Raw genomic sequence first — 23,725 nt, forward strand, 5'->3', positions numbered from 1 at the left:
AATATTCTCTGCAGTATTTTTGAATGGCAGCATTTTTAAAATGATTCATTTTTTTTTTTATTTTTTTTTGGAACTTGGCAAAAGTTCTGGACAGTGGGAATAACAAAAGGTGGAAGAATTTTTGAAGGCCATTTTTTAAAATACTTTTTCTACCCCTCATGTAATAAAAATCATTTTTATTCATTTTTTCCTTGCTCCATAGCCAAAATTCTTGTAGTGCTTCAAGCATTTGAAACACTTGAAGCCCCCCTTTTGGCTCCACTTTTCTATTTTGGCAAAACACATTTTTATTCCATGTTTTTAAATTCCACTCTACCCATTTTTAATGTTTCAAGATTAGGTCAGATGTCAGACCTGTTTTTGCTGTTGTTTTTTCCCCTTACCATTGTTGAAATATTGATGTCATGCAGTGATTGTTGCAGTTTGCTGCACTTTTGTGATTTTTTATGTCACTGCAGCATTTTGCGCAACAGCTTTGGAAGAGCTTTAAAAACAAAGTGAAGGGGGTTCTCTATAATTTTTGACCTTTTTTCTTCTATCCCATGGTGTTCCTCCAGTTCCTAGCGGGCCACCTCGTAAAGTTGAGGTGGAGGCTGTCAACTCCTCATCAATTAAAGTGATCTGGCGTTCACCGATGCCCACCAAGCAGCACGGTCAGATCCGAGGGTACCAGGTGCACTATGTCAGGATGGTTAATGGGGAGCCCACAGGACAGCCAGCCATCAAGGACATCCTGATTGATGATGCCCAGGTACAACACCCTCCTCAGCCAGCCACCTCATCTCTCAGACATATAGTATCACTTTCTCTCACACCTTTATGTGCTACAGCAAAGTCTTTTATTTGGAATGGAAGAAAAGCTATTTTATATCCTGTCATAACAATTGTTCCACAAAGTAAAATAGTGAGTATTGCAATGTTTTGTCACTAATCACAATTCAGCTGGATGCACACGCTTAGTGCATATGTATCTGCATACATATTTGTGTATATTATTATTACTTTTACTACATTCATTTAGTAGTTGCATACAAACTGTTTACATTTTCTCACCAGTTATTGTCATTGTCTCTACTTGGCCTTAATTTTTGTCTCTTTTCTCTCCATATTCGTATGTCATTATCAGTGGGAATATGATGATGCAGCTGATCATGTAAGTAATTAAACTTGACAAAATTCCAATCTTCTTTTCCCCTGCTATCATCCTCTGCATGAATGGCATGTCTTTTTATAGGAGTTCATGACAAGGTTTTTATGACCTACAATAGCTTCGGCCCTTTTTCACCTTCTTAAGAAATCTGTCAGAGAAATTGCTAATAGAACTACTTGATTAACAAGGAAATTCAAACTGAGATTAACTGACCAAATGGCTAATGCTGACCTTAAAGTCTTGAACTCTGTTGGTGACAACTGAGAAAGTCATTTTGTTTCACACCAAACACAGTCTTTGCCAAATTATTTATTAACCAAAGCTTATTAACACTATCCTTGTCCACTGAAGCATGCACTAATTTTAAGTATTTGCTGAGAGAATGTGTCTGTTTTGTCCTTTGTGATGATAATGCTGACATCACATCCCACTTTTATCTCTCTACTTGCTCATATCTGCAAATCAGCAAGTGAGTGCCCTACAACTAAAGCCCTGCATCTTTACAGGACATGATCATCACAGAGCTGCAGGCTGAGACCACATATTCGGTTACCGTGGCAGCCTATACAACAAAGGGCGACGGTGCACGCAGCAAGCCCAAACTGATCACCACCACTGGCGCAGGTAACATATGTTTACATGTTACTGCTGACAAATCTCTGCTAATATACAAGATGAGCCTACAAAATTGCCTCTTTGCCATGTAAAGCTGTGTAACTGCACCAGATATATGCTTTTTTGTCAAGCAAGCATGTAAAGTGTCAATGCAGCTAATTGCTGTCTTGTTTAGTACAATAGTGCTTACCCACTAGTATGACGCAGCAATGTTTAAAAGTTTCATAAACAATATTCAGCTCTGTTAGATGTCAGCAAACAATTATTTGCTACGTAAGGATATAGTCAAGAAATTGGGACCTGAGCAGAGAATGAAGTCACACTCCCTCTGTGTTTGTTGTAATTTGAGACTCTCTGTTCTTGGTTTTGATAGCCAGTCCAGCCGCACTTGAATGATAGTGCACGTGAGTCCCTCCATGTCCTGCCATAGCTGTTCTCAACATGGCTGTGGGGTTACAAACTTTGTCAAAATGCAGCTAAATAGTACACTAAAATGTTGTATTTGATCAGCACTGCCTAGTTTGACCTGGGTAGATTTCAGTTTCATGAGCTGTCTGCTGAGATACCACTTTATTTTTGTTTAAATTCCATTGAGTAAAACACACAAGTTTGTTTTGGTCTGAGATGCTGGTCCAGCATCTAGTGGGCCTGAATATCATGTGTCACACCTTTAAGGCACTTTCAAAATTATGGATAATGCAGAGAGAAAAAGAGAGAGAAGACAAAAAAAAGATAAACAGTTCAGCTTGTGACACTATTATGCCACAGTGGAAACACCTACTAATATTGTATTTCATTTAGGATCAGATGCAACCATGTTTTTCCATATTTATAACAATGTTTTCCTCTCTCCATTGGTACTGTCTTAGTTCCTGATAAACCTCGACTAATGGTCAGTACAACCAACATGGGCACAGCTCTCCTCCAGTGGCATCCCCCAGCAGTAACCCACGGGCCCCTACAAGGTTATCGCCTCCGTTTTGGCCGCAAAGACATAGACCCCCTGACTGTCATTGAGTTCCCTGAGCGAGAGAACCACTACACTACCAAAGAGATCCATAAGGGAGCCTCATACACCTTCCGCCTTTCAGCGCGCAACAAGGTGGGCTTTGGTGAAGAGACAGTCAAAGAAGTCACCACAAATGAGGATGTCCCAAGCGGTTACCCTCAGAGTATTACAGCAGAGGGTGCCACCACTTCAACTATTCAGGTTAGCTGGCAACCTGTCTTGCTGGCAGAGCGAAATGGCCAAATAGTGAAATATGCTCTGCAATATAAGGACATCAACAGCCCACGCAGTCCCTCAGAACTTTTCATCACAGCCCCGGAATCAACAGTCATCTTGGATGGCCTTAAGGCAGATACCACTTATGATATTAAAATGTGTGCCTTCACCAGCAAGGGCTCTGGCCCCTATAGCCCAAGTGTCCAATTCAGGACACAGCCTTTGGATCAAGGTAGGACCAGTCCCTGAACCCTCTTAGCTCTTCTCCTTTTAAAAATAAACTTTTCCTTGTGCAGTCCTTTCCATCAACCACAGCTTCCTCTGAAAGCCTCAAATGACAGAAGTTGACAAAGTATGGAATCAACCAGAAGACTCTAGTATTAAAATAGTGTCCAACCCTTAGTTTTCCTAAGCTTAAAAGTATTTGATTTAAGAAACTCGCATGGAGTAAGTATGTATGTCTTTTTGTGTCTTGTCAGTCAAGAAAAAGGTCAGTCAATCATTTCAAAAGTTGGTGTTGGTAAGAAGGTAAGAGGACAGTGTTTAGTTCAGTGTAGTACTGATATCAGCCTGGTTTTGAAGGAAGCATTCCCAGGTAAGCACTGGTTTGGGACCATTGGTGATAAAGTTGGTGTTTTGTGTCTAAATCACCTGCTCCCCCTTTCTTTTAGCAGTGTTTGCAAAAAATTTTCACGTGAGAGCTGCCATGAAGACATCAGTGTTGCTGACTTGGGAAATCCCAGACACCTACAACCCAGCTCAACCTTTTACTGTGAGCACCATCTAGATAAGCATAACATTTTCATAATTCTGTGACTTAGAAATTGTTCATTTAACGTCTACCAATGCATGCATAACCTTTAATTTTGTCATGAAAAATCAACTTATGCACATACAGATCCTCTACGATAATGGGCAAAGTGTGGAAGTGGATGGCAAGCTGACACTGAAGCTAATTACCGGCCTTCAACCTGAGACGCAGTACTCTTTTCTCCTGACCAACCGTGGCAACAGTGCTGGAGGTCTGCAGCACCGCGTGTCCACCATGACAGCTCCAGACATCCTTCGCACCAAACCGTACCTGATTGGCAAGACCAACTCTGACGGTATGGTGACTGTGGAGCTACCAGCAGTACAGACAGCTGAGAGAGTAAGGTGAGTAAAGATGAACCATCTTAAGCTTCTAATTGCTTTTAATTGCAATCTTGTATGACAGAGTTGACTGTCAAGCATTATATGATTTGACTTTATTAAATTGGGTCTTTAGTAGAGACTTGTAATGACATCACTCAAGCAGTGAAACTTTCTTTAGTAATTGCTCATGCTCATATTAGTGATTATTGTATCTTATTTCTTACTGATGTATTGTGAATGGAAATAAACAAGTTCATTTGATAGCTGACCTTGTCAGAGGTTATTCTTCTAAAACACATCATTTATATTCATCCCTACATTTCAATGTAATATGCACTTCACCTTAGTCATTACACACTGAAGCAGCTTGACTCATTTACTCACTCCTCTAAACCCTATTAAGTCTCTTATATCCATACAATTAGTGGTCTACCAATATGGATTGTTCAATGGCTGATGCTGATATTTGGAGAGCATAGCGGCTGATGGCCTACATGTAATGCCAATATGAAATAAACACAATTCCATAGCTCCTATTGACATCTGTCCATGGAAAGTTAAAATTGACATGGAGAGAGCACCAATAGATGTATCTGGAGACAGTTTTGGCTTGCCCACAATAGTAGAGCCAGCTCTAAACGTGACTGTCCCTGATTGATGGTATGTTCAGATCAAACATTTAGCAAAGTTTATCCTTGTGTTACTCACAAGTTTGACTGCTGGACCATTTGTGTTTATTCAACCCAAACAGCCAAAATACATGATTGTACATTAGCTGTGAGCTAGTTAGCATTGGTAGGAACCAAATGTGACTATTGACTACTGATAGTGTCTATTAGTGTTCAGTTCAGCCTCTGACTCAACTCAGAACTCATTCTGTTCTTTTCTGTTATTTCTCTTCAGTCTTTTCCCCTTTCTGTACATTATTGAAGTATATTAATAAATCTCCGCAATATGCACTTTTTTTTTTGCTGAAGTTGGGATATTTTCAATTCGCATGGATGTGTATTGGCATCTATTTGTCTATTCATGCACTGACTTTTGTATGTAATTGTGTTGTGTGAAAAATTGAACATACCATGACTGACTGTTTGACTAAATGATGACACTGTTACTCAGCCGCCACTTCCTATATGCATTTCAAATTAAAAGCCCTCTATCGTGTTTCATACATGGTTCAGCCATATACTAGGTTTTGACCTTGTCTTATTTGTTTATCAGCCTCGTGAGTGCAGACATTGGCCGATGTTGATTATCTCAAAATGCCAGATATCAACCCAATTAATCAGCCGACCACTACCCACAGTACAGCCCAGGGTTGTCAGAAGTCCAAGGAGTACATCCGATTGTAGACTAAAGCTTCAAACCATCTTGGGTTTTTTGATCTTGCTGGATGCACTTGGCCCACTGTGTCCCATGCCAGAGCTTAAGCTAATTAGTTTCCCATTAGCCTGCCACACAGCCTTTCTGGCTAATGCTAACTACTGCAGAGCCCAACCAGGAAGCCCAGAAAACTCTGGCAGACGCCATTATCTCTCTTGCCACCCTGATGGAGGGATGAAAATCCCTTTAATTCTATATCTTTCCTGCATTCACAGAGATCCTCTAATTAGCCCAAGGGGGGTCTCAGTGAGGCGTAGCAGTGTGGCCTGACTCCTCTGGACAAGCTTAAATTAAATACAAAACATAGACAAAAATGGGCCTAATCAAGTGATAAAAAATTGCATAACTTGCTAACGGCATGATTATGCATCTTTTTTGCATTAGTTTCTGGTAAAAAGACATTTCTCTCTAATACAGGCATACATAGTGAGTACTGGGCAATGCTATATTTGTTTTTGCTTTCATATAGGCATTTGTTTGTCTAGGAAACAGTGACAATTGACTTGCAAATAGAACTTGTGTGATTTCTGACCATCTCTTGAATGTTAATGTGTTGTATTTTACATTTTATTTTCCAGGGGATATTACATTGTGGTAGTACCTCTGAAGAAGCAGCGCACCGGAAAATTTTTCAAACCCTGGGACAATCCTGACGAGATGAATTTAGAGGAGGTAGGTTCAATGGATGAGTTTGTTATTATGACTCAGGTTACCAAGAAACAGTAAAAAACATGCCAGGTAAACTGTCAAATGTTTCCATTATAAAGTTATTGTATTCAATGCCTCAGATGGACCTACATAATTGTGTGCACATACCACACATTTCTTTTCTCAAAACTGAAAAAAAAAAAAGTTGAAGCAGTAAAGAGGGCAGGAGGAACAGGAGATGAGTCTCCCTGATTGACGCAAATAGCTGCAGAGAGCACTGTTCATATGGAAATGAGAACATGAAGTAGCCATCAAGTGCACTGCAAACTCAACCCCCATCCCCACCTCCTCCTCCTCTTTGTCTGTGTTAATTACCTGAAGAGTTGCATCAGGCCTTCATGTCTCTTCTCATTCCAGGCAAAGCTAGGTTACTGCATATGCACAAAACACTTGACAACCTTTATATTTAGCCAGTTTAGATAATTCATGAGCTTCTGTACATGGCATGTGTGATTAAATGTGTAAGCTAATGAAAACTCTTATCCTGTAAGGTGTGCTTACATTTCAGCTACAGTATTCCATTCGATGCACTGATAGCAAATGTTGTTTTCTTTGTATACAGATTCAGTGCAGTATATATCTCTTCTAGAAATATATAGAAAAACCAAATGATTACAAAGTTATTCCCGTTCAGTTTACTGCAATTTAAAATTCCTCTAAGGATTTATATGTGTAAATCAATTCTTGCAAATTATAGCTTGTTTTGAATTTTTTTAGATCTAAAATATGAATTTGTATTGTAGAATCATTAAAATATATCATGTGTCTAGAAAAATAAAAGAAAACACAGCCTGTTTCATCTGGCACTGGCTTTATAGCTCATGCCTACAGGCCCATGTCTGTAGCCTTGACCGATTGCCCAAAAGTCGCTCCTCTGTCAGAATTTATTTGTTTGTCAATATTGGCACTCACCTTTTCACAACTTTTCCCAAGGGCAGCTAGATTTAGCTGTGTTGACAGGAGAGATGATTGAAGACATTATCGGGCAGCACCAACAGCCCCGCAGCCAAAACAGAGCACACACAAGAACGCACACACTCTAATGTGAATGACAGGCGCATGCAGCACACACACACACACACACACACACACACACACTGATCCGCGCACACAAGTCAGAGATATGAAATCAGACACCAAACAACTAGCCAGGCTTGATTAGCATAATTATGATCTGCACTCTGTACTGGAAGTTAAAAGTCCGACGATACAGACTCGGATGGAGGGCGCACTTGATGTGTTTCTTTCAGCCGCCTATCATTATTACTGGTTGGGAAGCAGAGGTGCTGATTTGGCTCCAACATTAATTACCAGAGGAAAAACTGTGGTTTGATATGTAATAATTCCCTCAGAAAACTGGCAACAACATTGGAAAAATATTCAAGTGTTGAAACATGTTCTTCTGGTAATATCTACCAACAGTATTTGAATTTTTTGTCTGATTTTTGTTCTACTTGGCAAAATGTATTTTGAAGTCATTTGTTGACACAGTGCAGAATGTAATTTATCCTCACTATTCAGATCTTTCATTCGTATTTAAGAAAAAATGAAATTGAAAATGCATAACAATTGCATGCTGATAATCAAATAGAGCACAAAGACAGTACAGATTATTATAATTCCTCACCAGATACTATTTGTCTACATGTTTGGCTATCTCAAGCAAAATGTTTCTGATTGTATCATTAAGAAAAAAATAATTGAGCTATGTAAGTTTGAAATTGGTTTAGTCTATTTTTCTCTGTTTGAAGCTGTTGGATAATCCTCAACTGTTTTATATGCTGGAAATCCACACAATCTTTTAATCTCACGATCTTTTGTAGTCCAAAAACAGATGAAATAAGTCATTGATCTGTAATGTTCTGCCTTTTGCAATCAGTATTTTCAGCTCAGCAATCAGGAAAAAAAATCTAGATAGACAGATTTGGTTTGTGCGGATATGTTTTCATGTGTGTGCTGGAACTTGTCGCTATGTGTTATCAATCGTCTGCCTCTTGCTTTTCGCTGTAGCTGCTGAAGGAGATAAATCGAACTAGCAGAGGCCTTCGATTCCGGAGGCAGGCTGAACCCAAAGCCTATATCGCTTCCTACTTCAAAAACCTACCCAAAGAGTTCACCCTGGGAGATGGCAAGATCTATGGGGACTTTGAAAACAAGCAACTCCAGAATGGCCAAGAGTACATATTCTTTGTGCTTGCCGTTTTGGAAATGTCTGAAAACGTAAGTCTACACTTTGTCACTGCATTATCTCAGTTTTACATATTTGTCTGATATTACACTTGAGTTCAGCAGAAGACATGGGTTTGTTCTCCTCTAGGCTATCTCTTGCTAGTGATCTCAGCTTCTTCGTTCGAAAAACTGTACATGTTAAAACATGAGGGTAAAATCCATTGCTTCATGATGGAAGGTCGGGGTTTGCTCCTAGTAAAATGTGTTACTCTGAGCCCTTATGAGGCGTTGACTTTTTTTAAAAAGGCCAGAGAAGCTGACCCTTGCTTCTTTAGGGCAAGAAACCCCTTAAGACCATAGCTGATCGTAAGAATACCTCGATAACGGGGCTTCTCTTTAATTGCGTCCAACGTTCAGTTTGCCTTATCTCCGCTGCTGCAGCAACTGTGTGTGTATGTGTGCATGTGTCTGCCTGGACGGAAGACCTGAAAGCTGCATGATTAGGCTGCTGCAGGCAAGATGATGGATTTGATGAGCTGCAGGGTCTATAGTGCTGCCTTACACTCTCTCCACTAACCCTGGGTTCAGGTAGAGCAAAAACGATAATGATGGAAGGAGGGAAATCTCTAATTTGCTCACTGAAGCATATATTTTCTTCCCAAAAGACCATTTTCTAATCTTCTCTTCGAATGTGAAATAGTTCAATCAAGACTCCTGTATTGGGGAGATATTGAAGATAATTTTGATTGGTCAAACTGCAGCTTAGCAGAAATGACACAGCAAAACTTTGAATTGGCTTTTAATTTGCATTGTTGGTCATGGTTCTTTTGTCAGAGTATTGATATGCTCTGAAAGGAGGGATAATTAACTGAAGATTTGCTTTGGATATCTTAGTCTCTCCAAGTAAGTCTTGATCTATCCCTCAGAGTCGAATTCTGTGTTGATGTAACTTTAGCTGAAGAACGGCTTTGATATGTCTGTCCAAGAAACCGAGTAATACATAGGCGAGTGTATATTTTAGAATAATTAGTTGATGGATAAATTATGGTAATGGAAGAATGAAGTCCAATAACTACAAGTACCCCAATGGTTGAAAAGAAAATATAGAATATTGATCACTGATTTGCTTTTTCCTGGCTCAGATCATGTACGCCACCAGCCCTTACTCCGACCCAGTTGTTTCAGCCGACATTGACCCCCAACCGATCATCGATGAGGAGGAAGGACTCATCTGGGTGGTGGGCCCTGTGCTAGCTGTCGTCTTCATCATATGCATCGTCATTGCCATCCTTCTCTATAAAAGGTGAGGATTTTAAATTAATATCTACCTATTCAACCTTGTCAAACAAAATATCCAACTTAATATAAATACTGTATAAATAATATGCCTTACTTTGACTGTACAAGACATGTACTAGATACACATGATTTATATATGTGTTCAAAGTTCATGTATGAACTATTCATGTATGTCTATTCAATATTTAACATTCATGAAATTAATACACTGCCATGCTCAAATCTTCAATTAGTACATTCTAATGCTGGCAATAAATGTAAAACTTAAAGCCTGAGGCACATTGATGTTCAGACTATCCATGACCCTCTCACTCAGTAGCACAGACACACACTCTAAATCTGTATCGTTCTAGATTAAATCCAAGCACAGCCACCCAAACTGAAAAGCCATCAAATGCTGATGCCCACAGTCCTTCACACAGACATGTGTGTTGACTGAAAGTTAATCAGACACATCCGTCTACCCCCCGGAAGCAAACACACGTACAGCTGTAGAAAACACTCACAGTATTGCACTTACACACAAAATCAAAACTGCCTTTTTTGTCCGAAACCCCCTAGTGGTAGCCAGACCTCGTGCTGTCACTGCTCATCAGTCAAGCGTAGGAGGGGGAGAGCTTTGACTATCTGCTGCATGTCACTGCATATGTGTGTAGCTTTAGAGATGCCCGGGGGCCTGGGCAGGCATCCCATACACCCCCAACCCCTCCCCCTTTTACTACTCATTCCACAAGGGAACCCAGCTCTAGATCCCCAATTTGACCTTTTGCTGGCTTCCTACTTTTCCAGGAGACACACATACATACTCACACTTCTACACAGATTTTTTTTTCGCCATCCTTTGCTATCTTGTCTTTTCTCACCTTTTACATAAGGCAAATTTTCTGCCGAGTTCATTCAATCAAATGTCCAGTCCTAAGCAGAATTTCACAGTAGTCCTCAAGACGTAATTTGGGGAAGGTAAGATTAGTAAATGAAGAGTCAGCACAAGCTATAATCAGTGCCAATATTGGAGACAAAAAAATCCATCAATAGTATCAGAGTAATGTAAGAGGTTTATGCCTACAGCTTTATTCTGGCTCTCTCTCTTACACCGTATTGTCCTTGGGATCCATTCATATCAAGTTTTGGTTTGGATAATACAAAGGTGAATTGAAAGTGAACAAAGATTGCGTGTGCGGGGGCTTCAGTGTTTTCATTTGTGGCAGGCAGATTTACACATCGATTACCAAGCCAGTGTCACCGCCACGTTAGGGAACATTCGGCGCATAACCAGGAGATATTTCTCTTGTCAAGATCAATTTTTATGTGACAGAATGCCCCTCTTGTGCAAAATGAAGGGCGACAACCATGTTATGTTGAGCCCTGGGAAAGGACATGGAGATAACAACGTGCGGCTTCATCAGAGAGAAACACAAATCAGAGTAAATTGTACACCTACACATAGAATAATTGAAGTCAAGTCATGTCCGCTACCAGAACAATCCTGGTCACTTTTTAAATTAAAACTGTTTAAAAATGGCAACATCCATTTTAATGCTTTATATGCTCAATTTATACACATTCATTTCAAATTGTGATTATAAATGTTGTCGCATTTATAATACTGCATACATAATGCTTGAATGTGCATAATTGCTGAATTTAATAAATGGAAAAGTGGTAGGAATATTTGCAGGAAAGGACAGACACAGCAGTTAGGAGATGACTTTTATGCTTGAACAAGAAGCAGTCAGCTGAAACTGCTTGAAATAGCAGAGATACAATGTACAAATCTTGGATGCACCTGGGAAACTATAGTATTTGAAACAAAGAGCCCCAAGGCTGCATAATTGAGCATAATCTCTGAAGTGAAGCATTGCTAATCTCGCACGCAAAGCAAAACTGAGATATGATTGATATCATTTGTCTCTAATGCAGTCAGTCATTCACTAATTCCAAAGAAAGGTCTCTCCGTTTGATAAAGCCAACTTATTTACCACCTAATGTTGTCTTGATATTTCTTTCCTTGCTGACCAATGGAGCAGCAAACCAGACAGGTAAGAGTGAGAAAGAAGTAGAGGCAAACTAATTCCCTTTTAATCCTTTTTTCTTTCGAAACTGTACATATTATATATAAACATGAATAAAGTGGCTGCTGGTCCACTGGAATTGACGTAATCATGCTATGTGCTTAAGCAAAATCAACATCTTAAAAACATGCTCACTATTGACAACATCACATTGTTTCAATCATAGCTGTTAGCAGAATGTTCAGATTTTTCCTACTCCAAATAAGCTTTAAATTTAGTGTCCAAATATCCATTTCAGCTTTTCATTATACATCTGTTACAATTACAAGTGACCTCGTACAAAACACTGCACAGCTGAATCACGCCCCTGTGACACTATCATTGAAAAGTGCACATTATAGGCTTCACAAAGGTAGCATTTAATGTCTAAGAGCTATTGTATTAGGTTTGTATTATACTCTGAGGTGATAATGTTATTATGTACCATAAGAATGTAGCCCTATCACCTCCTTAATTACATAACTGCCGTCATTATTCACAAGACCTCCAGGCAATCTTTGAGGTCAGAATGGGGGTAGAATGGGGTACAAAACAAAAACAGTGGAAAAAATAATTGCAATTTACTGTTTGTTCTGCAGAAAAAGAGCAGAATCTGAAGCTAGGAAAGGCAGTCTACCCAACAGCAAGGAAATGCCATTACATCACCCAACTGACCCTGTTGAGCTCCGACGTCTCAACTTCCAAACACCTGGTAAGTATGCCAAATCAATCACTGTGTATTTACAGCCAAATATGAATTTTGAGAAGGGATGCCAATGCTACCGATTGCTTGCTCAAACAAAGAAAAAAGGGGAAAAAAACAATTAGCTTCATTTCATCCATTGTTTGTTTATTTGCAACCACTGCTGACATTGAGGCCTGATGCCACAACTTCCCAAAAAGTTCCCATCATCACTGCCTTCACTGCACTGAGACTGACACTGATCGCTGAACAAGTGAGCATTTTGCAGGTAGATAGTGGACAGGTGCTTAGAAGAGACACGGAGGGTCAAAACTGACAGTGTCCTCCCCGGAGACACTTCTCAGTGGAAAATGAAGAGGCTGAAATGCAAGCTTGACAGTTTCATGGCAGCTGTCATCTTCCCCTGCACCTGGGTTATCCAGGTCATCAAGATTTGTCATGCTTGCTCAGAATAGCACAGTCCTGTATGGTTGGTATCCAGCTGCTGGAAGTCACAGGATGCAGCATAGTGGAAGGTGAGGGAAATACAAAAATGTGTCAAAACAGTGTGTTCAATTTTATATTCACGGCGATGAATAGCAACGGGGAAAAAATGGCGACAAGCCGTAAGCACGAATGTTTACTTACTCTAACCCTCAGTGCTCAGGTGGTCAGTGGTCATGCTCAGACATGCAGCCGTTTCTCGCCTGGGGGAACAATGGGAGTCACAGCCAATCACCTGGAAAGGCGATATGCATCTTTGTCCCCATGCCGACTGAAAGAGACACACTTAACTACCGTTTGAGCTCCTCTGGCACTGACTGCTTTAGGACAGGTGTTCAGAGACTGCCAATAATGTTGTAATATCAAAGCCATATTTTTCAGGTCAGCTAGTATGAAAGGAGGATGAATTATCCCTGCAGGCTCATTTTTGAAAAAGAAAAAAAAAGAAAAAGATTATGCATATTTATGAAAGCTCTTCAATGATGTTAGGACCATTACTGGCTGTTTCATCCTGGCAGAGGGGTATTTTTCCTTTTGGCTCTGAGTGATCTCAACCATCCTCCCACCATTTCAGTCCCCTCTCAAGCCATCAGTTTTTCCCCCCCAACAGCCTTTCTAAGAGTGGGTATCTTTGCTCTCTCGCTGCTCAAAAGGACCACACTTTTTTTCCCTTTTTATTTTTTTTGAATACCACGTGACCACTTTCTCCCAAGTCCTGAAGCGTTTCTACATTAGACCACCTCTCTCCCCTACTCTCTCTCCCCTTCTTTTCACCTCTTTACCCCTCAGTGGACATTTTCATCTTAAGGATGCTTGATGTTTGAGCGACAGTGTGTTGGAAATGGTACTTTCATTGTCCCCCAGTGGTGGAAATGGATTTAGAGTAGCAGGCTGTGCAATAGAAACACCCTTTGCCGTTTTTCAGAGATAAAAGTGAGAGTGGGTGGGAAAACGAGGCCCTGCTTCCATTAGCTAATGTCCACTTGTGCCAGGAAAGAAAATGAAGCATCACCTCAGTGCAGGGGAGAGAGACTGTCACATTACTGTAGAGTCAAAACGTCACCAGCATTCTTAAGTCGCAGCACTTTGGCCACAGGCTAGATTCTGACAGCATGTACAAAAAAAGTATCTCAATGAGTCTTAGTATTGTTCAAACCCAACACCTCGAATATTCTCCCTAAATCTAAACTTTGTAGATATCCCTACCACCCATATTCAACAATGTTAGCTCTATTCGTCAAAGTCAAGAAAATTTACCTGCAAGCTGAAAGTTTATGCAGCAGACTATGCAGGTAGTTTATCACTATGTCAGCATCCGCAGGTTTAAATGAATGTCAAGTAATATCCTGTGGACTTTGGTTTGTGCTGCTAGGATTTGTATTCCTTGTGTGCTTTCTTATTTCTCTGAAATAAGCATGGTGGCATAGCCAAGCTTCTAGCATGACGATTTGTATGTTACTAATAAATGTCCCATTTAGAATACACATAATCATTCAAATACCCCTTGTCACATTTCAATTTCTACCTTCTGTTTGTAAAGAAAATAGTCATCACATTGCTATGACGTCTGCAAAGTATTTAATTACACCGCCGTTTCCTCCACAGGTTCAGGTGCGCCCAGTCACCCCAGTAACCTCCATTTGTCAAGTTAGTTGGTCTCGAATTATGCATTTGACATTTTTTTTTTTTAGCTTTTATTCTCTACTTTCTTTTTTTTCTGCCTAGTCTTGTGTTCCCATCCTCATCTAATCCACCTGGTGTTAATGCTATGTCATCACAGGAGGCGGAGTTTGAAATGACAGCCTGAAAACATGTCATCACTCAAAGCAGACGTCAACATCTGGCCTAACATTTTGAATGTTTTTTTTTTTCTTTTTCTGAGAGATGTTTGTTTGTGTCTTTGTCATGCTAACTATCCACCGCAGCTTTCTGTCTGAATAACGTTCTTCTCTCTCAGTAGGGAGAGTCCCAGTGGGGCAAGTGTGCTCGATGACCTCTCATTGGCTTCTGTGTCCATATTCTCTTTATGAGCATGGCCACTGCTTTGAGTGAACAAACTAGCCTAACCAAGATCCACTCTTCCATTCCCCCTGTTAAAAACACATGCTGCTTATCTAATGATTCACTGTTGGCTTGTGCTTGGGTGATGCCCTCTTACAAAGCTGGTGACTGACCTACAGTTTCATGTGATTGACAGGTATGGCTAGCCACCCTCCCATCCCAATCATGGACCTTGCAGATCATCAGGAGCGATTGAAAGCCAACGACAACCTAAAGTTTTCGCAGGAGTATGAGGTCAGTGTCAACAAAGCCCCAGTGTTGATAAGTGTCATAGCAAAAGAGTTGTATAGACACAACAATGCAACATAATGTCCGGTATTATACAGAACCATGCTCCAGCTACTCACAAATATTGTGACACGCATGGTGGGTAAAGCCCACAGTCTTGCATTTAATGATATTTTCCTGAAAGCTGTAATCCTATCATTGCACACCTATGCCAACCACACAGCAGTTCAGGCATGTCAGTAATGTGTCAGCTGGTTTCAGTTGATGAGGGTGCCCAATAGGGTGGTTATAAACTACTTTATGAAAAATCTATTCAGCGGACTAACAAGATCTAAAAACAGTCAGTAAGGTTTTTTTCACAGCAGGAATTGTGACGCGTCATAGCAGGAAACACGCAGGTGTAATTAATGAAATCAATAATAGCTGCATTACATTTTCAGTTACAGTGTCATGCTTTTGTGCCCACTGGCTTGCTGACATGACATACTGGGACACTTAAATGGAACTGAAGCCATCATTAATGTTATTAGCTACACCTGTGCTTTCCCTGATATGACAAGTCAAAATGTCTGCTGTGAAAAAAGCCCATGTGATGAAAGCTTGTGAAAATGGCAGTGAATCAGCCACAATGTTCCAAAAGGATTTTATACACAAAGTGTATCTGAAGGATTACATTTCTTACTTCTTAAAATCAAAAAAAAGTAGCGTTTATTAATTCATATAGTTTAATTAGACAGAGAAAACAGGACACGTTGTCAATTAATATATTGTGAATTATCCCTCCTCCAGAATACAAATAGCTTCCATTATATAAAAAAAAATGCATCATGGAATGAAATTGAAATTAAATGTATGCGTCTTTATATTTGATCAAATAATAACATCTAATGTAAAAGCAATACAAAATATAAGGGGAACTGTAGTTAGACCACATGTTTCCTTAATATTGGCAGTGCACTGTAGATGAACCTATGTTTGCAGAACATTCATGGAGCCTGAAAAGCTGTCCTTTCAGGGGCATTATGTGAGATAGGACTGGCCACCCTCTCTCTGCCCATTTCTCTCTGCAGGTCCTGCAACCGCTCCAAAATCTATGAGGTCACTGTATGGGTGGCTGCCAAGCTGCCCAATCATTATTGCAGCTTAAGTACATTGAATTCCAATTTCATAGTTCTTAATCGAGAGCACTGGAAAGCAATTTTGTGAGCACAATGAAATAAAGATTTTTATTAAGAGCAATGTTGCAGCCCACTGTTTCAACATATTTTGATAAAATATCAGGTTTAGCCAGTGGCTTGTCCCCAGCCTATTGCTGCTTTAGGTGATTTCTGCAGAAAAAGAACTAAATGCTAAAATGTATTATTGTGTTCACACTGAGCTCACACAGAATGCTCTTAAATACCTTTTAATGTATTTCCTCCCATGGCCATAGTTATATTATATAAAGCCATCATTAAACTGGTCTAAACAATTTAATGCATTTATTGCTCTATGAATTACCCTAAAGAAGTAATAAAAATGCCATCATATTCAGATCTATCTAGATTGTTAATTGCAATGTGTAGTATTGCACTGGGGTTTCTGCTATTTTCAGTAGTTGTAATTTATCTCATATTTGTGGTTTATAGTCATTAAAAACATAAATACAATATTTTCCATGCAATGTGAAATGGAATACGTTTTTTTCTCCATTTCTCCTCTGTGATATTACATTTATATAAGATATGAATATTTTATATGAAATGCATATTTATATATTTTATAGATCATTTATCTGTGATGAGGGACTACTATCAATCCCTGCTTTACAAAACTGAAAGAGGGCTTAGACAGCCAGTTCTGTTGAACTAGTCCCAAGTGTGGTATACTAGTATGTGCCAAGTCCTGCTAATCAAATGAGCTGATGGGGCAAAAACTTTTCCTTTGTGACCAATACACAATTTTTTTTTTTTTTTTTTAAATCCCATTTTTTATATAGCAATTAACAGAATCAGTCTGTCTAAGTCTGGACTTGACTATCAACGACATCAGCTTTCAATTAGAGAACAATAATTTCCTTTGGATTGTTATAATATTATTATAGAATGTACTCTATATCTTTAGCTTTTACTTTCCAGTTCATGTTCTATCGGTGCACAGACATGCAGAAGTTGATTGTAAGATACAAAGGACACATCAGAACCATGAGAATGACTGTATTCAACAGAATTTTCACTTCTTTAAACTACATTCCTCATAGCCTTGGCTTAAAAAAACCCTGGTAAAAGTTTGAAAACATACAGCTAAGTATGGCCCAGTCTGAGAGCACGCTGAAAAGTTTATATATTGATCCTGCACAGACAATTCAACCGCAATTGCCACAGAGTGGAATCTTAACAATTGTTAAATGTTCCTATAGTGTAACGTATTCTAATGTAACTATGGAATATTTTCCTCTTCTTTACAGTCCATTGATCCTGGTCAGCAGTTCACATGGGAACACTCTAACCTGGAGGTCAACAAACCAAAGAACAGATATGCCAATGTGATTGCCTACGACCATTCCAGAGTCCTGCTCTCTGGTATTGACGGTATGCCCCCCCACCAACATCTTCCCTCCCAGCTGTTGTATTGATTCTACACACAGCCAGTACAGCCATATCTTTTTGACCTCAGGAGCGCAACCACACTGAACTTTTAAATCGTATTCTTACACAAGCATGTCAGATTACTTATTTGCTTTTATGCCTCAGGTGCTTACAAGTAAATAGATGTCTTAAGAAATAGGCAATGTTCCCTTTATAATTCCGATGCAAGTATTCAAATATGATTACATAATCATAGTTGAGTGATACAACAAAGTTCTTCCTCTCTGACTTGATGTCAGGTGATTCTTTTAGACTGCCTCACATGCACATTTTGAGAGTAATTTACACTTTGAAACCAAAACAGCAAACACACTGAAAGATGAGTAAACTCAGATTGTACATTACAGTTTGCAATATAAAAACATGCCCATTTATTACATGGTTGAAACTGACAGTCAAAACTTGCAGTAACACACATGTAGACTACTGAATGAGTGCTAAGATTTCATTGGCATCACTAATAATCAGGCATTACATGGACAGGTCTGACTCAAGACTCTGTAGCAGTACTCTGCACATTAAGAGCCAACCATAAAGCTGGATACTTTCACAATTTCACTTGAGCCTATCGTGAACCAGCCATGAACTAGTCCAGTAAGAATTGAACTGACACATTAAAGAAGTGTTACACTGTACAGTGCAGCTTCTGAGGAATGAAAGCCCATTTTGAAATGGCTAGTTCAGTGCTGGCTCCTTCGCCAGTTTATTGGATTAAATGCAATTGCACATAAACACACAGCTATTAATTAACCATTTTCATTGAGCAGCTCCCATGGAGGGCGAAGGAAAAAATAAACAAAGTAGTAAATGGATAATGTGACAAAAACAGATAGATAAAGACTTTGAGCCCTTTTTGCAGTCTCTCAGAAACAACAGACAGCTTGAGTGTTGATGGAACTCCATTAGCCAGGCGTATAAACTCATCTGCACAACCACATTGAAGCCTTTGTGCTATAGCAAGTGAGTGGTTCTCAGCCAGGGGGACATGAGGGACTTCCTCTTTTCCTTCTAAAGCTTAAACAAAGCCTTTTGGCAAGCAATGCATCTATTGTTTACTTTGATTGAGTTCTTTGAATAAAAAGGGATTTGGGATTTGACATCAGAATTTGAAGACGGCTACTTTCAGAATTTATTGATGTGGGGATGGATCAGCAAAATCTTTGGCGTACAGGCGCTCTGATGCCCGAGTACATTTGTGGACTTAAATTGTCATGGCATCACTGAATGTGCTCTACTTTTGACAACTGACGAATCACCCCTCGCCAAGTTGCCTGACCATACAAAGCATGCACTTAGCAGGATTAAACTGGTATTTAAAGCTAAATCCCCTAAAATGTTCTATATCCTTCAGTTGGCAAAATCATCTTCCAATTTCAATTAGTACCATATGAATTAGATTTTTAACATGATTCCTCCAGATTCCATCAATAGTATGGTAGTTTTGGAACACTAGTTCTGTAAAAGAATAAAGAAAAGGTCACTCACATTTACAATGTACTATATTTAGTGTACAAAGAGGTAATTTAGTAGGGAAATGACTATAAATCTTTTAGAATGATAGTCGAAATACTACTGGTACTAATACTATTGCTTCTGCAACTACTACTAATCATCATTGTAATTACAATTTACACTCTAAAAGCTTGCCTTATTTCCTGAGATCCAGTTACGGTTTTATGAGGAGGACTGAGTACTGAAAGACTGTAATGTTTACTTCCAATAACCATATTGACAGAGAAAATTGTAGAATTTACACAAATCCTGAGTGACAGAAAGCATAAAGGCAAAATCCATTTGCAAATGTGCGTTAAACAACTTCACTCATTCTCATTAAAACAGAGTAATGTTTCTTTTTGCTTTTTCTTTTCAATTTTAAAATGCACTAGGCTTAATTGTATTTATCCCTTGTCCATCATGGAAATGTACAGCCGGCTTGCTGTGAGGACAACTTCAACAGCAAAAAGAGAAAGCGGGGGAAAGTTAAAACAAAAAAATATGTGGGTGGGTTTTTGAATATGTTCATATTCCATTTTCTTTCTCTATTTTTTTCTGTTGAATAAGTTACCTGGGAGTAAAAGGGAGTCTGGGGGAGAGGAGGCAGTAGGAGTGAGGGGATTCTCTGAGACGTGGCGTCCATGCAGATGAGACTTATCTTGGTCGACCATGTGTGCACGGAGCCCCTAAACTGCCAGTCCTAAAGCATTGACTAGCTGTCAGCTCTGTCTCTTTCCCTTGGATTCGAAAAGGCTGCTGTGCCTTTCATTTAATAAAAAGCAAAGGAAAGGAGGAGAGCTGAGCGGAGAGGGAAAATTATTTTGCTAGGTTTTTGTTGGTTTGTTTTTCTCCATGTGAGGTGATAGACTTTTACTGACCAAGCTTTATCTGTAAGTCAGTTGCAGATATGGAAAACACACACAAAAACTGTGGATTTAAATGTGTTGTTGATGGCAAATCCCAATCCTTATGGACTGTAACACTGGTCCCAATAGTGACAGCTTTAGTCCACCTTTCAAATAAACCCACACAGAAAATGTTGACATAACCGACTGTGATTTTTTTTGTAAAATGTAATGTCTTCTGTACATTGACAAACAAGGTTATCCGTGTTATTTGACATCTTGCTCTTTATGCCTAATTTTGACTTTTTAAATGTTCCTGTTCTCACTAAATTAGTCTGCTTCAAAGCAATTCCTACACATTTCTTTTGTGAATACCCACTCAGCTTGACAGCTCATTTCACACTTTTTTTTTTTTTTTTTTAGGTATCCCTGGAAGTGACTATATCAATGCAAATTACATTGACGGCTACAGGAAGCAGAATGCCTACATTGCCACCCAGGGTTCTCTGCCAGAGACATTTGGTGAGTTCTGGAGGATGATCTGGGAGCAGAGGAGTGCCATCATTGTCATGATGACCAAACTGGAGGAAAGATCCAGGGTAAGAAACAAAAATACAGATACAGCCATGCCTGTTCAAAAAATGTATTTGAATTAAATGTAGTGTGGGTAAATGTGTTTTATATTGTATACTAGCCACAACTCCCAAATATCAATTGGATATTTCTAGTAAGCAAATCCAAGCAAACTATTTCCACATCAGCTATAGCTTTTCATTTTAAAATCAAAACATAATGTTGCCATTCTTCATTCGGCATTGAGTATTTGCAGCATAGATTCTTCCAGCTCTTTCTGACACATCCTGTTTGATACCTTCCTTATCTCCTCTTTTTCCACTTACTGTGTTTAATTAGTACAGTATGTTGTTCTCTGCCCCTCCTTTGATGCCTTCATATTTTTGTGTACAGGAGAAGATAGGTCGCATTCTGCCATGCGCTGATATCCTCAATCCTCTCTTTACAACAACACGTTCTGTTGTTGTTTAGTCATGACTGATTAGTGGGCTGGCTGCCTTCATTAGCCTAGCACTGCTGAAGGCACTGGATTACAATTAGAGATAAAAGACTCAAAGACTGAAAGCTACATTGGCCTGTTTGCAACTGCTAGTCCTTTAAGGTTGACATGGTCAAAAGGCTTCCTCTCCCTCTCTTGCACATCTTGCAGTGTTTGACTGAGCACATGAAAGCCTGCATGGGCTTCGTAAGCTACTGACCTTCACACTTGTATGCCTTTTCTAAGAGCCTGGCACAGTGTTAACAGGGGTGCTGACTCAATTCAGAGAGCAGTTTTCCCTCAGCATCCTCGCATTCTGCAAAGCACTGCTTCGGCTGATTCTCGACATTGTAGACTCTCTAAATAACACATTTCTCATTTCTCCAAATATATAATATAGTCTGTGCTGTCAGGTGTCTGTTTCTGTCTATACTACAGCTGCTATGTAATATTAGGCGCACTTCTTCCTACGTGACATCCCCCACCCTGATCCTCCAATACCATTATGTTGTTTGACATTTGTAGTGCATAATGTGCTTTTGTTGCTGCTAACAGCCCGTCTTTCATATTAATCAGTCATTTCATTTGCAGGGACACACTCAAGCTGTCTTTGTGTGTTTCGTGTATCTAAAAAGTATTTGCAACTAAACACTATTAAGAATCAATTCATTATGCCTGGAGTTACAATCAATTCATTGTTGTTGGTCTCAGTGTCAAAACAGCTGCATAGAAAATGTAATTAATGGACAGTACACGTGTTAGATATGTGAGTAATTCAGACTGAGGTCCAGATGTCATACTATTCAACACATATCTTGATGAGCATGCTGACAAATTGATTTTGTTGAACATAGGTAGAGCTTAAACCACTTCAGTCCTCAAGGATATTATCAAAAAAAGCAATTGCTTAGGAACCCAGTTATTTCTTCTTCAAGACCAATAGTGCTTCCCTTTGTCAAGTAAGCAGTAATGCTATAATGGAACAATGTTTTATTGGCCATTCGCAGGGAAACAAAGCTGTACACTCGAAACAGCAATAAAGCAGCGCCTCTTATATGATTGGAAACTGTGGTTACCTTTGTAATTATAGAGCATGTCAGGACAATTAATAGCACTGCCGGCTCTATACAAATATCTCAGGCCATTTCATTGATTATGAAATCAAGTCTAGTCAGCAGGAATGAGGGAATTTTATGCTTTTATTTCTGTCAATTTTCTGTGTCACTGTCTGAGAGTGAAGCAGGGTATTGTACTCTGTAAATGCACCTCAAATGGATAAAGGCTTTAAAAATGACAGAAAATTACAGAAATGCACCAATACTGTACTAACAATACCTCCTTTCAGCTGCTGTTCCAGTATGTCATTAGAAGCTCTGTAAACAATTGTTGGAGCGTTGTAAATGACACTTGATTCTCTCTAGTTTTTTTTTCTTTCTAATTTTTAACTTTTATTTCATCTAAATTGTATTAACTGTAAATAAAATTATCTTAGTAACCTGGCTGAGTGAGACGCTAAAATGCAATTGATAATAAAGTCTTTTGAATTTTGAATCTAAGCATCTGATGTCTAATATAAAATATTCTTGTCTGTGTTTCTCTTTATTACAGGTGAAATGTGACCAATACTGGCCTACAAGAGGGACGGAAACATATGGTCTCATCCAAGTGACACTGCTAGACACAGTAGAGCTGGCCACGTACTGTGTCAGGACATTTGCACTTTTTAAAGTAAGGGCCTTTTTGGATGCTTTTTTTCATGCAGCAGCTACTTAGAGCCCACTATAGCTGTCAAGGATTTGACATTCGACATGGTGGTCACTGACCTTTCTCCTTCTCCATATTCAGAATGGCTCTAGTGAGAAAAGAGAGGTGAGGCAGTTCCAGTTCACAGCTTGGCCAGACCACGGGGTACCAGAGCACCCCACGCCGTTCCTGGCCTTCCTGAGACGAGTGAAAGCTTGCAATCCCCCAGACGCAGGGCCCATGGTGGTACACTGCAGGTGAGAAACAACATGGTTTCACTCTACAGAGGTGAAGACACCAGACACATCCTGAAGCATGAAATTGATTTTTTTTCTCCATTTGCTGTAATGAATATATGAATACATATGACCAAAAAAAAAAAAAAAATCAAAACAAAAACAATATATTCATGATTATTTACAGGTTTATATCTGAGTCATGTGTATATAATGTTAATAGGGATGTTTAAAAGAAGATAAACATGAACCAGAGGAAAAACGTGGGCTAAAGAAGAATATTCATTGGAAAGTAAACCATGGCCCACTGTAAGCCTAAACAAATCAGCCCACTAGATTTCACAGAAGGCACTTTAAATCTGAAGGTGTTTTCAACATCACAGCACAAAGAGTACTAGTGTCATTGCCCTCAGCAAACTTAAACATTTCCTCCCACACACTGACACGCAAACACACGCGCAGAGCTGTCGTCTTCCTTGCTACACCACTAACATGTCGCACATCAGCAGCCCACAAGTCC

The 23,725-nt window shown here is 39.4% G+C and overlaps 1 protein-coding gene across 2 annotated transcripts in view; it reads left to right on the forward strand.

Annotated features, from left to right (window-relative positions):
* The window catches only part of LOC134005964 (receptor-type tyrosine-protein phosphatase delta-like), a 135,819-nt gene that overhangs the window by 99,266 nt on the left and 12,828 nt on the right, over nucleotides 1–23,725 (forward strand). Inside the window, exons 12-26 of one of the 2 annotated variants that reach the window (XM_062445010.1) lie at nucleotides 558–751; nucleotides 1,127–1,153; nucleotides 1,657–1,774; nucleotides 2,635–3,222; nucleotides 3,662–3,762; nucleotides 3,889–4,145; nucleotides 6,086–6,179; nucleotides 8,226–8,435; nucleotides 9,527–9,687; nucleotides 12,334–12,446; nucleotides 15,118–15,215; nucleotides 17,656–17,779; nucleotides 20,599–20,774; nucleotides 22,835–22,954; nucleotides 23,072–23,226. In XM_062445010.1, the coding sequence (XP_062300994.1) occupies nucleotides 558–751; nucleotides 1,127–1,153; nucleotides 1,657–1,774; nucleotides 2,635–3,222; nucleotides 3,662–3,762; nucleotides 3,889–4,145; nucleotides 6,086–6,179; nucleotides 8,226–8,435; nucleotides 9,527–9,687; nucleotides 12,334–12,446; nucleotides 15,118–15,215; nucleotides 17,656–17,779; nucleotides 20,599–20,774; nucleotides 22,835–22,954; nucleotides 23,072–23,226 (2,536 nt within the window). The remainder of the gene's footprint in view (nucleotides 1–557; nucleotides 752–1,126; nucleotides 1,154–1,656; nucleotides 1,775–2,634; nucleotides 3,223–3,661; nucleotides 3,763–3,888; nucleotides 4,146–6,085; nucleotides 6,180–8,225; nucleotides 8,436–9,526; nucleotides 9,688–12,333; nucleotides 12,447–15,117; nucleotides 15,216–17,655; nucleotides 17,780–20,598; nucleotides 20,775–22,834; nucleotides 22,955–23,071; nucleotides 23,227–23,725) is intronic. The other variant, XM_062445011.1, reaches the window with a different exon arrangement.

Source organism: Scomber scombrus, chromosome 23, assembly GCF_963691925.1.
Source record: "Scomber scombrus chromosome 23, fScoSco1.1, whole genome shotgun sequence".
NCBI lineage: Eukaryota > Metazoa > Chordata > Actinopteri > Scombriformes > Scombridae > Scomber > Scomber scombrus.